The sequence below is a fragment of the Equus asinus genome, unplaced genomic scaffold (assembly GCF_041296235.1).
Source record: "Equus asinus isolate D_3611 breed Donkey unplaced genomic scaffold, EquAss-T2T_v2 contig_3, whole genome shotgun sequence".
In the NCBI taxonomy this organism is placed as follows: Eukaryota; Metazoa; Chordata; class Mammalia; order Perissodactyla; family Equidae; genus Equus; species Equus asinus.
This window is the reverse complement of record NW_027224960.1, coordinates 682,366-700,248: the sequence shown is the minus strand read 5'-3', so window position 1 is coordinate 700,248 and position 17,883 is coordinate 682,366. Positions and strand designations below refer to the sequence as shown.

The following is a 17,883-nucleotide window of genomic DNA, read 5'->3' as shown; positions in this document are numbered from 1 at the left end:
CCACCTGACCCCCATCCCCAGCAGAACTGTTCTGGGCACACAGCGACCACCTCTTTCTCCACACCCCTCCCTCCTCACTGCCCCTGCCCACCCAGCTCTCTGCTTGGGGGGAGATTGAAGAGATGGACTCAGGGCTGCTTAAACTCAATGCACAGTCTAACATGACAGCCAGTGTTTTCTATGTCACTGATGGGTTCAGGAACTAGAAACTTATCTGAGGATTCTGTCCACCTCGGGATATTTTTTCTTGTTGCCTACAGAATACAAGAGCTTCATTCAAGTTTGCAACCAGGAGCTGTGGCATCAATAACCAAGCCCACAGGCCTCCCTCTGCAGTCTCCTTCACCAGTCTTTGCAGAAAATACTTATTTATTCTTTTGGACCCTGCACTCCCACCACACACACACTGCCTTTACCTTTGGGAAATGTAGGAGGAGCTCATAACAACCAAGGTCCATTAGGAAGAACAAGGGGATTCTGCAAGTTTTCCACTTATTAATGAGAAACATTCTTGGATTGAATAGGCTTTTGCTTGATTCCAGGGAATAGAATGAGTCTGATGAATTGATTCTTTCTTTTAGTGACATCTTTTTTCTTTGCTAAACTACAACAGTTTGAAAAGCACAACAGGGCTTAACACACGGCCAGTCCAAGGCCTCATCCCAGGTTTCCAAGAAGGAAAGAGGGCAGCAATGGGGGTAAAGGCATGATCCTGCCTGGAAGCATCTACAGGCACCTGTGGGAGCTGGGTGTAGAGGAGAAGTAATGGGCTCTGGGGGAGGGTTCCCAGAGCAGACTGTGGTGACAGGTGAACTGAGGAAGGGGCAGCGAGGTCAGGAGCACAGAGGCCACAGAGGCAGGTGTCTCGGAGAGTGGGAGGCTGAGGTAGAGGCCTTCAAAGATCGGCTGGGAGAGGGTCTTGAGGGGCTTTGAGGCCTTGCTCAGAATTTGGGTGGTGCATGGGGAATGTTAGCGGCTGCATGACCGTCCCTAAGGTCTGGGCAGACAACCGTGCTGGAGGAGCGCAGAGTGGCTGAGAGATCCCAGTGGGAACTTCTCTCCTCTAGGATCAGTCCTCAAGCCCCAAGGTGAAATGGGAAAGTGAGAATCAAAAGTAAAGCTTCTGGGGCTGGCCTGGTTTGCAGCAGTTAAGTGCACATGTTCTGCTTCGGCGACCTGGGGTTCACTGGTTGGGATCCTGGGTGCGGACATGGCACCGCTTGGCACGTCATGCTGTGGTAGGCGTCCCACATATAAAGTAGAGGAAGATGGGCACAGATGTTAGCTCAGGGCCAGTCTTCCTCAACAAAAAGAGGAGGATTGGTAGCAGTTAGCTCAGGGATAATCTTCCTCAAAAAAAAAAAAAAATGAAAGTCCGGCTTCTGGGGGCTGGCCCTGTTGCCTAGTGGTTAAGTTTGGCACCATCTGCTTTGCTGACCATAGTTCACAGTTTCAGATCCCAGGCACAGACCTACACCACTCATCAGCCATGCTGTGGTGGCATCCCACATACAAAAAAGAGTAAGACTGGCACAGATGTTGCCTCAGGGTGAATCTTCCTCAGGAAAGATAAAAAGTCCAGGTTCTGCACATTTTCACAGGTTCTGTGCGAATCTGGCAGTGGCTAAGACAGGATTCATGAGTGTTTCACACTGTCGTGGCTGAGTTGTGTCCCCCTAAAATCCTATATTGAAACCCTAACCCCAGGAATTCAGAATGTGACTGTATTCGGAGCCTTTAAAGAGGTGACCAAGGGAAAATGAGGTCACTAGGGTGGACCATAATCCAATGGGACTGGTGTCCTTATAAGAAGAGATCAGGACACAGACACACACAGAGGGATGACCATGTGAGGACACAGGGAGAAGACGGCATCTATAGATATGGGAGAGAGGCCTCAGGAGGAACTAGTTCTGCCTACGCCTTGATATCAGATTCCAGCCTCCAGACTGGAGACAACTGATGTCTGTGATTTAAACCGCCCCGTCTGTGTCTAAAGGGTGGATCAGCATGGGGCAGGGTCTAAAAACCTATGAAATTGTATGCAAAATTGTGAGTGTCTCCAGGAACAAAGCTCATTTTTTTCATAGAATAAGGAATGTCATTTTAATCTGATTTTTATATAGCCTTTCACTCCAACAGGTTAAGAACGACTACTCTAAGGTGACCTGACTGTGAGACGTCTGTTTTCTTAGCCTACTGTTAGTTCCTTTCTTAAACGTCCACTGAACAGCAGCAGCAGGACAGAGGCCAGATGCTGTCAGGAACCCGAGATCAATCAGAAGCAAGATTACTCTCAGAACATTTGTTATTCTAAAGCCAGACACTAGAATCTGGGAAATTGGCATCAAGGCAAAAAGTCTCTCGTTTCTGTTTCTTAGTCAAAGATCTTGTCTAGGCAGTGTCTTTGCAGTGACAGGAGGGTCTAATTCATGGGATGGTCCCAAGGGAGCCTCTTGTGGAGTGAGATGGGCTGGCTGGGGAGGATGGAGGAGGAAAGCTGGGAAGGTGGGAAGCAGGAAGGTTCCAAGGTGGCTCTCCCCTGGGAAAGTCAAGCACAAAGATACCCAACAAGCCCAGGTCCCCAATCCCATCACTGCCAGCTCACTGGGACCTATTACCTCATCTTGATCACTTGTTTCACAAAGGTATAAAATTACTCTGGAATTATTCATCAATGCATTTCCTGTTTAGAATAGTTGTGGAAAGTAACTGGACTCCCTTATCATAATTATTCCCCAGGAAACCTAGTCTACATGGAGTTTTCTCCATGATAGTGCTGAGTCTTTAAGCATTTTCCATGTTTTCAAGGGTCTGATGGTAAGAAGATAGCAAAGACATTCCATCCTGAGAATGAGCAGGATCTGAAGGTGGTGACTCTGGTCTCCAGACAAATACCACATCCTGGAACCCACGGCCTCTGGGCCCTGGAGACATACAGGTTCAAATCTCGAGATTCATAGAGGATTCAGAAGTAGGACTTCTGGGACAATGAGTCCTCGTTTAGAGGACAGTTGTGGAATTCAGCCACTTGATTGGACAGTTAGGAGTTTGCTCCTATTTCAGGCTTTGCAGCTGTCTAGCCTCTCTCTCACCGTCCCCATTTGTTTTTTTTTTTTTTTCTTCTCAATTGAGTTTCAGGCCATTCTCCTCTCTTCTGCTATGTATCATTGTCATCTGTGTTCCCTTGCCTTTTATTTCAAGACTTATTTCCTGAATCAGCTTTGCTTCTGCCTTGGTTGTGAGCATCAGAGTCTCTTGTTTTGTAGGCAGCCCCAGAAGGAGAGAAATTAGGGGCCACAGAGGCCATCGGATTCTGAGACACTTTCTGCACCTTATGGTTTACAGTCTCCAATGATTGTGTTAGTTTTTTGGATATTTCCAAAAAAGGAGAAGTGACCCATTGTAGCAGTGTGTGTGTTCACTCCCTAGTATATTTTCCAACCCTGTGAGAACATGGTCAATTTTTATAGAGTCACTGGTTTGCCCAAAGAGTACTCCCGTCTCGTACAGGAAAACTGATCTTGACATCCACACTGAAACTCCGACTTCATCACTCTGTCATTAATTCCCCCTGGACAACTCCTTCAAAGCATCTACGGGAGGTATATCCCCACTCTCTCATCTGTAGCTTTGATCCATTTAACGACTTAAAATCTTCCTACTATCTTGTCACAATCCCAGCCATAATATTTAAGCATTTTTGGTTGGTTCTGTCTTTTTAAATATATAAAAACATGCATAAACATCTAAGTAATTATCTTTGTAAGCTGTGTTAGTGAGGGTTCCCTAGAAAACACAACTTAGGGCAAGTTTATGTGATCACAGTTTATGGGGGTGCAGTCCCAGGGAATCAGGAAGGAGGGAGAGGGAGAAATCAGACACAGGAGAACGGAGCGCAAGAACGACAGACAGCAGCACCCACCCGCCCAGCTGGTCGTGAGTGCGGCTGACTGCTCTGTGTTTGCAGAGAGACCTGATAGTCAGCCACCTTGCAGGAGAGTCTCTCCAGGTGGAGAAACTTAACAACTGCCTCCCGCTCATCAAAATTTACCCAATAGGAGCATCGCCCAGCCTCTCCAGGCTGCTGCTGGGGAAGCCAGGAAGCCCTCCCAGTGCCTACCCGCTGGGAGTCCCAATGTGGATCCCTGTCAGCCAGTTAGTCAAGGACTGGGTTTCCCAGTCTGTGGTGACCTGACTCAGGACTATGGACAGTGCACAGCTGCCCGTGGTCCCTGAGCCCAGATGCAAGGCAACACAGGTTTCCCCTGGGCCCTTGATGCCCCTGCTGCTTCTCACACACAGACCGTGTTGACCGGGTGTGAAGTTCTGTGTCCTGGTGCCCCAATGAAGCACATCCCTCAGCATTCACCTGCTTTGGGTTCCCCTCCTCCTGTATCTCTGGGAGTTTTTTATATATTCTAGATACAACTCCTTTTATGGATGTATGATTTGAAAATACTTTATCCCTATGTATGGCTTGTTTTTTATTCTATTAAGATTATCATTTAATCACATTTTGGTGTAATATCTGAGGAATTTTTGCCAACCCCAAGGTCATAAATATTTTCTTCTACAATGGAGATTGGCAAACTTTTTCTGAAATGGGCCAGATAGGAAATATCTTTGGCTTTGCAGGCCATACACGATCTCCATTGCATGTTGGTCTCTCTCTGTCTTTTTTTTATTACAATGCTTTAAAAAATGTTCAATCATTCTTAGCTCTTGGGGCATACAGAAACGAGCTGGGGCCAGACTAGGCCACAGGACCAAGGTTTGCTGCCTGCTATTCTAGAAGGTTTACAGTTTTAGATTTTACATTTAGGACTAAAATCTATTTTAAGTTCGTTTTTGTCTAATGTAGAAGATATGGGTAGAGGTTCATTTTTCACACATGCATATCAAAATACTTCAACACTACTTACTGAATAAACTCTCTCTCCCTCTTTGAATTGCTTTAGAACCTGGCCGAACCTCCTGCTCTATACCTGTGCAGTCTTATCTCTGAACTCTATTCTGTTCCATCGATCTATGTGTCTATCCTTTCTCCGATACCACAGTCTTCATACGGTAGCTTCACAGTGAATCTGGAAATCAGATCACGAGTCTGATTTGTTCTTTTCAAAATGTTTTTGGCAGTTCTGGTTTCTCTGCATTTCCATGAAAACAGTAAAATGGGCTACTCGATTTCTACAAAAAATCCTGCTGAATCTGCTTTTGTTGATTGCTTTGTCTCCTAAAAGTGTGTTTTTCTTGTTTTTTGTATGCTTTCTAACTTTTTGTCAAACCCAGACATATTGTGTAGGGTGGTAGGAATTGAGGTAGATAGGTTTAGGCCTGGAAATGCGCGCTCTCCTTCTGCCCTACTTCTCAGTGTGGCACTGAGTGAGTCTCCCCAGGAGTCCAGCTTGGTTCTTTGTTATGGCTGCTCTGGTTACACTCAGTCTGCCAAGGCTTCCGTAGGGACATCTGTGTTTATGGTCTGACTGGTTTCTCAGAGGGATCTCCTCAATGTCTACTCCATCCTCAGCTTCAGTCTTCCCTTTGCACTGTGCCTTGGAGAGCCCCTCAGCACGCCCCATCCCCTCCCAGGAGTGGACCCCATTGCATGTTAGTTTGGCTGTGTGTGTGTCAGGGAGTCTTTTGGTTTTGTCTAAGCCCAGCCTCAGGCAGTCATCACCTTGTCTCTGGGTCCCAGAGGTGGCCTTCCAGGGGTCAGCTTCAAGAGGCCTCTAACAAGCTGGGCCTGCGTGCCTTCCTGCCCCTAACCAGGGGAAGAGAGCGTCTCCTCTCTTCTCCACTGCTCCAGGGGTGGCAGTGCATTTATTCTGGCTCCCTCAGTTCACAATCTCATTCCTAGCAGAAAAGCAGAGAAGGATTCTGTGGGGTTGTCAGGCCTTGAAGTAGCTGACTCTCCTGCACCCAGAGGACTCCTCAGCACTTGTCTGTCTCTCCCTGAGCACCTCTTAGGTCCCTGAAGTGCAGTCTTTCAGCGGATGGGGATCGCCTGTGTCTGTGGCCCTGGGTTTCTGCAGTCCCTCACCAGCCCACACGCAGCCTTCCTAAGTCATTAAAAGCGTTAGCCCAATTCCTCCCACTGGTGTCAGGCAACACCTGCCCCAGGTAAGTTAGTGCTCGCATGCCATTTTTCACAGACACCTGTTCTTCTCAGACTTGGGCTCAGTTGGCTGTCCTGTCATTAGCTCACTGGTGTGTTCAAGGACATGTGGATTTGCAGGTTGTCAGGTGGTGGTGTTCTTGTTGGTGGTGTTGTAAGAGTGAGAGCTATGCCCTGTCCATCAACTTTCTACATCCTACCATGAAGCTGGAATATGTTTGTTTATTTTTATCAGAAATTCCTTTTTTTGCTTAAATATTTCTATGTAACTAAAATTTAAATTTTTATATTTCTCTTTTCTGTCTGTAGCCCAACTCTCTGTATTTTAACAACAGCCCTGAGAACCGTAATGCAAGCGCTCATAGTGACACCCTAACTCAGTGTTCACTCTCACCTTCAGCCATAATTTGAGAATTTTATTAGTGAGCCCCATGGTGTGCTTTTACATGCTTTGTCCAACTGCATTTTATGCCACATTATTGCAAATTCATTTCTTGAAACACAAATTCTGGCATTATCTGAGCTAAGACTCAACAATGGTTAGACCAAATAAGTTGGTGATAGTTTTGCATTTACTTTTCCTAAAATAATCTAAATATAAATCTCTGTAATATTACCTTCTTGGGAATTCCTCCACCACCTACTTACACCCCATAACCATAAATTCCATGAAGACTCTGATTGTTTTTAATCTTATATCTTGAATTAATTTTTTCTCTGTTGTAATACACCTGCAACAACCATTTTTAGGTTTATTTAATAGCCTGGTCAATAAATAATGACCAAAGAAGAGCAGTATAATTAAAAGACAAGACTTGTGAATTATCTTTTTCTTCACACTTACCATCATGAGTGGTCTTCAGATATACTCCATTTCATCTAAATAAAGTGGTTGACTTGCAACCTTCCTATCAGCAACAGTCAGTGTGATTGGAAATTAAAATGCTGAGCTGCTCAAAACCAATTTAGCTAAGTGAAAGGGGTGCCACAGCCTGGGAAAGTGGCCTTGGGATTATTAACTCTGTCAACCCAGAAGAAAAATTGACAAAACACTATTTCCATACTCAATTCTTAACAAGGTCCTTATGTCTGGCAATATATACTGAATGAATAGAATGAACTCAACTCTTTTGGACAAGGATCGCAGATTGGATAATGTAGATATCTACTGGTACAGCTTTAAGAAAAATGGAATATGATATTTTAATCATTGCTATAATTGTTGTATGATGATTGCCTAGAAAAGTACTATTATCATTATCTATGCAGTCAAAACAACAACTAGAGAGGTTATACTCAAGGTATTTATTATTGGATATTGTGAGTAAACAGTGTCTAGCTGTGCTCTTTGATGTGGTGCGTGGGGAAACTATTCCAATGGGAACCACGCAAGTGTTGGCGGCCATCCCAACAGGACTATGCATCCTTGCTTTACAATGATGTTATCATTACACTGATATTATCAGTGCATTCATTAGCAAGTAACTTGATATCTGAGCCAATTCTGGATAAGATTACTTAGATTACTAGAAGGCATTTCAGAATTTCTGCAAGAAGACAGTAAATTACAAAAAGTACAGAGGCAGAAATTGAGTAGGAAAAAGTCACCTAAATGACTCACCTTTACCTGTCTTTGTTGGGATGCAGGAGGAAAAAGACACTAACTTGCTAATTTATGATTTATTATATATAATAATTGACTACTTTTTAAGATTACATCCTTTTTTTTAAAGATTGGCAACTGAGATAACAACTGTTGCCAATCATCTTTTTTTTTTCTCCTTCTCCCCAAATCCTATGAGTGCATAGTTGTATATCCTAGTTTTGAGTGCCTCTGGTTGTGCTATATGGGGCACTGCCTCAGCATGGCCTGATGAGCGGTGCCATGTCTGCACCCAGGATCCAAACCAGCAAAACCCCTGTGCCATCAGAGTGGAGGGCGCGAACTTAACCACTTGGCCATGGGGCCAGCCCCTAAGATCATGTTCTAAGTGCTCTGTTTTAAAGTTCTTCAGCTTGTTAATTTCTGCAGAGAAGCTGGATGAGATTTTGAGAAGAACTGCGTAGAATCTGTAGATCAGTATGTGGAATATTGTCATTTTAATAGTATTAACTATTTTGACTCATGATCATGAGATGGCTTTCCATTACTCAGGTCTTCTTTAATCTCTTTCCAAGATGTTTTACAGTTTTCAGAGTATAAGTTTTGCCCTGCTTTTGTTAAATTAATTCCAAAGTATTTTTGATGTTATTGTAAATGGGATTGTATTTTTAATTTCTTTTTTAGATTGAGCAATGGCAGTGTGTAAAAATGCAGTTGATTTTGTATATTAATATTTTATCCAGCAGCCTTGCTGAACTCACGTATTACTTCTAACTGGATGTTACAGTTCAGGTGAAATAACTTTGTCATAGGAATTTTGTCATGATGCTGAAAGGCATTATGCTGCCTGAAACTGTGTTTTAAATGCTCCCTAATTACACATAAATATTTTATTTCTCTTTAGGTTAGGGGCAAAATAGCTAATAAATGTGAGAGACTGCCAGCCAGACCTGGGCTGTCACCAAAGAAGGTTGGGCAGCAGCTGAAGACTTGCAGCCACGGCCGCCTCCCCCACTGTCCGCAGAGGGTCTGTGGGAGAGATGAAGTCAGCCCTCGAACACGATGAGAGATGTCCGCTTAGAAAATGCTGTCCAGCCAGTGGCCTGACGTGTGCCTGCTCTGCCTAATGGGGGACACAGATGAGAAACTTTGAGTAAAGTTTGAGAAATTTTGTGCCAGTGCAGAGGGTTCTATAATACATGAGAAACTGTGATGCCCATTGAAGTATCTAGTTTAATCATAGCTCTGCTTGGGAAAAAAACCTACATAATAAAGCTGAAAACCATCTGGTTGACATTTTTAAGAGATCTTAAAGTGCAAACAAAATCCTACACCCAGAAACCCCCAAGCTTAATTCCTCAGAAATTGGAACAGCCCAGTAGCCTTCACTGCCTCTCCCACTGGGATTCTGAAGTTTCTCAGCCTTTTTGGCCCATTCTGAGTGTGGGTCTTGAGGACTCTGTTAGCCTGAGAATCTATCCTAAGGGGTTGATGATTGGCGGTTGGAATAAGTTCATCATTCCAAGGATGCACTGTTTTCTCCAACATTACCACTTATTTCAGTATCTTGAAGTCATCACTCCAGATTCATAACAGCTTTATTTTAATATTTTGACCATGTCAGCATTTATGCCAAAACTATCACTGAAATAAAAATATACTTGGGCATATTATTGGATGTAGAAATACATATTATTCAACTAATTTACTTCATAAGAAGGTATTTGATTGTTTAAAGTTTACACACATTTCACTTACTCATAAAGCCCAAGAATGGAGGCTAGACTATTCAAAAACAAAACCCAGCAAATGGTATCAATTTGGTAAAACATTCACTCAAGTCAGTAAAAAATACAAAAATCATAGGATAGGATGAATTGACTTATTTCAGTAGGTACTTCAATTTCAGCACTCATGGAAGGAAAATTATTGATTATCTTGGAGAACTTCTAGGATAAGAAAAGTGCCATTAGCTGTCTCTCCTTCCTACTACTCTGGTAATGCACCAGCGCAAGATTATATTCATCGTCTTCTACGTAGGCTTCTACCTTCCCAGCTACTTAAAGACAGCGTTTGGATTGAAACATGTTTGAGGCCTCCCACAATCTCTGCACCCCCATTTTTTCTTGTGCTAATTTGAAAGAAAGTATTTGGATCCAATAAATGTTTAAGATAATAATAACATAATTATCATTATTATAACATTATAAAACAGATGTTAATAATACTCCAAATAATTAATTATGATTTGGAAAGTCACAATTTTCTAACATACTGTATGGCGCTTAGTCTTTGTGTATCTTATTAAAGGGTGCAAAATTCATAGCTAATTTTTATTACCCCTTACCTCCATGCGCTCTTCATTTTCTCCATATTATAACAGCTTTTTATATTTCTTACCTTCTTTTCTTTGTCACATACTGGGCAGATATCTCATTATTGTCTTCTAGTAAACTAAATTTTTATTGGGCTATGTTGATTCTAGAATGCGTCCCATTTATTTTATTTTTTATTTCAGTGCATATATTTTACGTTTCCAAGTTTCTGGTTTTGTTTATTTTGCATTCATTTTTCTCCTTTCATCCTTCCTGATTTGTTTCAAAATTTCCTGTTCTTTTAAAATGGAAGTTATACTTCTATTTCATTAAATTTCAAGTGTGCATGTGTATGTTGCAAGACTTTTCTTATCCACAATATAAATTCCACCTGTAACAAGTTCCTATTTCTATGGTAGTTTGGGGTTATTTTTTTTTTTAACATTAGACTCAACTATTTGGATCTCTCTCTCTGTGTCACGCAAATACACAAACTCACTTACACATTATATTCTGTCTCCCACCATCTGTGCTTACCCTTTCTGTCTAGCAGCTTATAACTTCCTCTCAGCAGATATCTGGGGTTCAAACTCAAAACTGGTTCCCATGATTCATGACTTGAGTTGTGTTCCCCATTCAGATATTGTGGACATAGCAGGTCCACAGCCAGAAGACAGTTTGTCTTATTTCCTTTGCAGTAATACTGAGCCTTTCTCCTCAAATTCCTGACCTCAAAACTTCCCATTAAAAGCTTAACCACAGATATCAGTTTGATTAATATGTATTAGCCCTTTGCAAAAGGCAAAAGCCCACCACGTCCTCCGACATCACATAAAGGGTCTTGCTCCAGTTCATCTCTATCTCTGGGAAGCTGCTGCCCTCTGCCCCAGTGACAGAGCCTGTAGTTCAGATCCACCCATTCTGCAACATTTCACCTGTTTCAGATCTGCAGATATATTTAACTAGAGTTTCTTGTCACAGAAAACTTTTCTCCAAACGTGTAAATACACATGTATTTGATATGCATACTATTAGTCTTTGGGGTGTGTCTGGAGCAGAAATTGTTTAAGATTCTTCCACAAGTTGGTCCAAATTTATGCACTTTTTTTGTCGCATCTACAGTAATACGTCCTCCATCATCTTTTTGCTTGTTTGGGATCCCACAACCGTTGATCATCATTCTGGTGAGAATAAAGTAACATTTTATTGCTGTCTATGGATTAGGTATGGAAGTGATCATCTCCTCCCATATTTGTTAGCCATTGGACTTCCCATTGCTGTGAATGTTCAAATCAACTGCTGATTTCCGGTCTACTTTGGTGCAAATGTTATTGAGTGCTTGCCATATTTAGGTTATTTCTGGAACGCAGTGAGTGGATCATTTGCTTAACAGAAGCAGGTCTGTGTTTGCAAGTATATCGAGAGTGGGATGACAATAGTGTACTCATTAATATGGTGAAGTAGAACCACAAGGTGAAGTCTCCTTAGTGGTTTTGTGCTGATTTTTGAAACTTTTAAAATTAAAATTATTTTAATTCTTATTATAAAATATATTGTACACACAAGAGAATACATCTTATTAATATTTACACATTTAAAATAAAATGTAATAACCTGTGATCATCACATATATAGGAAATATACATCAGCAATCCATTCAAACCCCTGGTGGCCTCTTCCTACATTTCCCAGAGAGCTACATTTTTAAATTTGTTTCAGTCAATCCTTTGGTTTCTTTATAACCTTATCGTAAGTGTTTGTATCTTCAAATATGTGTGTGTCTCTTTTGAGCTTTATATTCAAAGAATCACACTGGAAGTGTTCTTTTGTCTTTTCTTTTCTTGCCTTTTGTCCTGGGATATGCTGATGTGCTGATGTTTATAAATCACTTAAAAGGATAATAACTTCTGTATAGTTTTATGTTGTTTAAACACAATCTACTCAGGTCTTTTTCCTCTAATTTTCTGCAATTACAAATAAGAGTTCAATGAGTGTATCTGGACAAGTCTCCTTGTGAAAGTAGAAATTGTTTTACAGTGAACACTTAAGACAAAAATAAATGATTGTAGAACCTTTACCAGGTAATTCCTGTTTATTTTTCAGTGATTGCACAGATTTATACTTCTACCCCCAATGCATCCGAGTTCACTGTGTGTCACATCAGCATCCAAACCTGGTCCGTTCGCTCACTTGAGTATTTGACAAAAAAATAGCAGGTGTGGAATACTACCTAATGCTTTCATTTTCATTTCCATAATTATTAATTATACTCAGTGGTATTTGATATGTTTATTGGTCATCCACAATTTCTGTTACACTATTGTTCATTCCTTTTGCACACTTTTTTTCTAGTGGGTTGTTTGCCTTTGTTTTGATGGTTCCTAAAGATTTCATATATATTTGCTTGCTGATTCAGTCACTCATCCACCTGTCTAGGTGACCTTTCCCTTTGAATGGCTCTTAAACATCTCCGACATCATAAGTCCAAACCTGTATCCTGATCCCCCATCCCATACTGCCCCAGCACCTCCTTCCTCAGTACTTTGAATGGCAGTGACTTTTTTCAGCGCCTCAAGCCCAAAGCTTTGAGGTCACCCATGAGGGTTCTCACTGCACACACTCTGTGTCCCGTCCACCAGCTTTTCTGTTGGTTCTACCTCCAAACACACCCAGAATCTGGTGACTTCTCAGCACCTCCACAGCTACCACTCTGCTCTGAGCTGCTCATAACTTTCACTCGAATTTCTGAAATGTTTGCCTAATCTCCCTTCTTCAGTCCATGTCCCTCAGCAACCTACCCTCAACAGAGTAGCCCGAGTCCTATGTGAGAGTCAGATCATGGCACTCCCCAGCTCAAAGCCCTGCAACAGCTTCCCAGCAACCTTGGAGCCAAAGCCATGGTCCCCATGAAGGCCTCCAGGACCCTACCAGTGTAGGTCCTACTTACCCTCTGACCTCATCTCTCACTGCTCTCACCTTCTCCTCTTCCTTCCAACCAAACAGGCATCCATGTGATTCTAGAACACACTGTCCACAGTCATGCCTGAGGGCTGGTGCACTTGGAGGTTCCTCTTACTAGACTGCTCTTTCTCCAAGAATCTATGGGGTGAATTCCCTCATTTCTTTCCAGTCTGTGCTCCAAAGGTAGCTACTCAGTGGGGCCTAGCATGAGCTCCCCACTATCACCCCCGTCACTCTTGATGGGCCTCACTTTTGTCCCACTTTTCCTTTCACTGTAGCACTGATGATCTTCTAGCATACAATAGAATTTACCTATTTATTATGTTTACGTTTAGTATCTGCCTTTCCCACACACACATGCACTCAACCTAAAATATAATGCACCCATAAGCATTTTTGTCTTTGTTCTTCACTGATGCATCCAAAGTGCTGAGGACATTGCTTGCCATATTGTACTTGCATTCAACTGGGTAGATACTAGTTGAGGGATAAATAAAAGTCACGTATATAGAGGAGCACACACAAGTGTATATGGTGATGAGTATAGGAAACTCGGGATCCAACTACTTAGGAATAAATTCGGACAACATTGACAGGCTCTCCCATTTGCTGTATTTTTGGGAAAATAACTGAACCTTTTAGTTTCCTTATTGCAAAATTGAGCATAAAATATATCAGTGTTGCCACGGAATAGCCAGATGAGACCATAATTATTTTGTTTTGTAAGGCATTCTTTTGAGAAAGTTTAGAATTTTCTCTTTACCTTTCATGGTCTTAAACTTTACAAATATGCCCATGTGTAGATTTTTTTTACTATATTATGTTTGGCATTGCATATCAATTTTGAGGGGGAAATATAATCTTGCTTCAAATGGGAAAAAAATTTCATTATTTCTTCAAATATCTCCTCCTGTGCATTTACTTATTTACTTTATTTTGGTGATGCTTATTATGTTAAAGCAATTTGTTTACCTGGATGTTGTCTGAGAGGGTTACACTGTGTGACAATTCAGCAGAATAATCAGTAACTGGTTATGTCTGTTCTGTTAATTAGCACTTTTTTTATTTATATATTCTTTAACAATTAATTTTTGTATGTAGCATTTTCATCCAGTTTTTCTTATACTTTTTTTTCCTTTGTGTTTCTTATAAAATCTTCATCCTTAACTTCCAGAACCTGTTTACTGTTTGTTTTAAATTTTACTTTATGGTAAATTAATCATTTTTTATATGGCAGAAGACTTTTGTTTTACTTTATTTTTAGTTTGTTTTTCTCAGATATCTCTTAATTCCCCAGATATATTGCCTAACATTCCTGTAAATGTATTTCTGTGACTAAATATTAAATGCAGGCCGCAATTTATGTCCCTTCTACCATATGTCTTCAGTCATATCCTACAAGTTTGAAAAGTATCTCCTTCTTTTTCATACATCTTGATATATTTCTTTTTACATCTTCCTAAACCTATAGCAATTTAGAAGACTTGTTCTCAATTTCTAAGTGCAGAATTCTTTCTTATTTTTTCCTTATAAATATTCAATTTATTTTAACTTATTTAAGGGTTGTAATCAATAGTCACTTAATAAATTGTGTATTTGTATAGCTGAGTTACTCAAAATCTTTACATCTTTCGTTTTTTTTTTTTTTGCTCTATGAAGAAATTCGCTTTAACACGTACAACTTTAAGACTTGGCATACGTTACAACAGTGCATTAGGGATACAAGCTATAAAACACTTCCCATTCCTTTGGATTTTGCATATGATGGGTTTGCATCAGTCACTGCAGGTAGATTGAGCAAGCTTTGTTTTTGTGTTTGTTTTTTAAACATGCATTCAACTAGATGTGATTCTGAATAGATTAATACTCCGTTTTTATCATTATAGTTAGCTAAAAAATTGCCAGGCAGCCCACAAAACAGGATTTGCTGTAAGAACAACCCAGAGTCAGCTGGAGACTCATGGCGCTGGGACCTGCCGGGCGGGCCGCAGGAGTGCTAGCTAAGTGTCAGAGCATTAGGAAGAAAGTCCGGGCTGGAGGCGCCAGGCCTGCAGCACCAGCTGTGGAACCTCCATTATGTGACCGCACAGCTCCATCCTCAAACATCGCAGGGTGATCACCACTGAGGGGGCACGTAGCTGTAGGTGGGTGTTCCGGGGGCCTGATATGTGGGCACCTTGACTCGGTGAGGGGTGACAGGAGTTGAGGAGTGGGCAGTCAGCAGGGTACCTGCTGACATCGCCATAGTGGTCCCAGCCACCATGCCCATGGTGACCCCGTTGCCTGTAGGTGGAGGGATAGGTGCAGGGTACACCGTCGCCGGCATGCCATTGGGCTGCACCACCGTGGTGTGGTGGATGACGTGAGGAGGTGCTGCATACAGGGGTTGTGTGCAGTATGTGCCTTGCTGTGCGTATGGGCTCTGCTGGGGGTAGGCACTTCGCACGGGGTACACGGCGGTCTGGTAGGGGTTGGGGGAGGAGGAGTATGGTGGCACTGCCCCACTGGTGGGGGAACAGGACACTTTGTAAGGTGTGCCAGGAGTGTAACCTGTTTGGAAGGTGGGGTTCGTTCCAGTGTACATGTTGGGGGAGTAGGCGGGAGCCGCTGCTGTGTAGCCCGTGGGGAAACCAGCTGGATAACCAATTCCTTTGGCATTTGCATAGGGAACCCCAGAAGAACCAGGGCTATAAATAGGATTCATGATTTCAAGAACATGACATCCACAACCAAGGCTAAGACAGGAGTCCAGATCAGCGCTGTCCAACAGCACTTTCTGCAGCGATGAAGCTCTTCTCCATGTGGGCCGTCCGATAAGCACCCATCAGCTAAAGTAACAATCGCTCCCCGCGCCGCGCGGGCGGCCTGGGCCTCGCTGACCAGCTCGCCGGCCGGGGGAGCGCCGCGAGGCCTGCTCCGATGCGGGGCCCTAGCCGCCAGGGCCAGTCTCCACCGCCGCCGCCGCCGCCGCCGCCGCGGGCCTCTCCCCTGCTCCGCGCCCGGCCCGCCTCTCCGCAGCCCGCGCGACCCGCCCACGCTGCTACATCTTTTGTTTTTATATATTCTTTGATATTTTTGTTTTTCTCCCAACATTGGAGTATGAAAATTATTTTATAAATGAATAAGTTGAAAGACTTATATACAGTCAATGCTCATATTTCTATCTCCATTTAACTGTTTTTTATTTATCACATAACTATATATTTATGAATGCCTTTCTCCATTTAGTCCATTTTATTTATTTTATTTGTTTCAAAGTGAATTTCAGACACTGGTACACTTTAGCCCCTGAACATCTGAGGATAGATATATAATATTAACTAATTAGAGTTGTTTGCTTATTTTTAAATTTTATTTCTATATTTTCAATTAAAAAAATTGGTATGTGAAACTACATATGCTATATTTTTACTTAAATACAGTCAGATACACAAATTTAAATGTACCACTCAATGAATTCTGGCAAATGCATACACCCACGTAGTGTGTTGAATTTATCCTGCAGAAAATTTCTTCCTCCTACGCCCATTCCCGTTAATCCTTGCCCCAAACCCCAGAAGTTTCCACATTGTTCTGACTTTTTACCACCTTGGATTAGTTTGTTTTCTGGGCGTTTATACTAGTGGAGTTCTATGGCATCCAGTTTTGAGTAAGAGTTCTGTCATTCTACATGTTTTTGAGATTCACCCATGTTGTTTGTATAAATACTTGATTTGTTGTTGTTGTTTAATTTAAACTCTTTTCTTTTGAGAGGTAATCTTAGATTCATATGCTATTGTAAGATATAATGCAGAGAGATACTAAGTAACTTTTACCCATCTTTCCTCAAGGATGACATCTTATAAAACTAAAGTACAATAATTATAACCAGCACAGAGACATTGATAAAATTTCTCAATATTTCTCAGATTTTCCTAGTTTTACTTTTCTCGAAAGTATGTGTGTGGGTGTGTGCGTTTAGTTCTATGTAAGTTTATTATGAATGTAGGTTAGAGTGTCCTCCACTGCGGTCAAGATACAGATCAGGTTCATTACCATGAGAGTCCATCAGTTTGCCATTTACTGCCACACCAACACACCCTCCCCTAATTCGTGGAAATCATTAATTTATTCTCAACTCTATAATTCCATCATGAATTACATGAATTTATGTATATTACATAAATATTATATGAGAGGAGTTTTATACACTATATAATTTTTCAGGATTGGCTTTTTTTCACTGAGCATACTTGTCTGGAGATTCATTCAAGTCATTGAATGTAACAATTCCCAAAACTTAGACCATTTTTAATTAATTTGTTTTTATGTTGGAAATGGAAACATCTTGTATATTTTTTAACACTAGAAAAGAGGGGACTGGTGAAAGAGAAAGTTGACAAATATAAAGTTATTACCATGCAATCTTTAGTTGAAATTATTCTGTTTAATATAATAAATTTATATAATAAATTTAAAAATCTCAAACTACACTTCCACATACTAAACTTTTGAGGTGGAATGAAAATAGTTAATAAGAGAAATTTTATAGGAGCTAATGTCTGCATAAAAAAAAACCTTAAATAAACAACCTAACCTTGAAGTTTCCAAAGAACTAGTAAAAGAATAAATTAAGTCCTAAGTTTGTAGTAGAAATAAATAAAACTGAGACTAAAAACAATAAAAGAGATCAATTAAACTGAGAAATGCTTTTTTTTAAAGGTAAACAAAATTGGCGAAAATTTGGCTGGACTAATCAAGAAAAAAAAAGAGGGGTCAAAAAATACAATCAAAAATGAAAGATTACACATTACAAATGATACCACAGAAATAAAAAAGCACATTACATATTATTATGAACAACTATATGCTAACAATTTAGATGATCTGGAAGAAATGGATGAATT

At 41.2% G+C, this 17,883-nt stretch overlaps 1 protein-coding gene across 1 annotated transcript; it reads right to left on the bottom strand.

The window, feature by feature from the left end:
* Nucleotides 1–15,113: 15,113 nt before the first annotated feature.
* Nucleotides 15,114–15,720, bottom strand: LOC123289597 (myelin-associated neurite-outgrowth inhibitor-like). The gene has a single exon (XM_044779621.2). The coding sequence runs from the start codon at nucleotides 15,699–15,701 to the stop codon at nucleotides 15,114–15,116; it is 588 nt and encodes a 195-aa protein (XP_044635556.2). The 5' UTR covers nucleotides 15,702–15,720.
* Nucleotides 15,721–17,883: the final 2,163 nt, after the last annotated feature.

Excerpts from the sequence above, each read along its gene's own strand:
- LOC123289597 (XM_044779621.2), bottom strand. The coding sequence starts at position 15,701 with ATGAATCCTATTTATAGCCCTGGTTCTTCTGGGGTTCCCTATGCAAAT.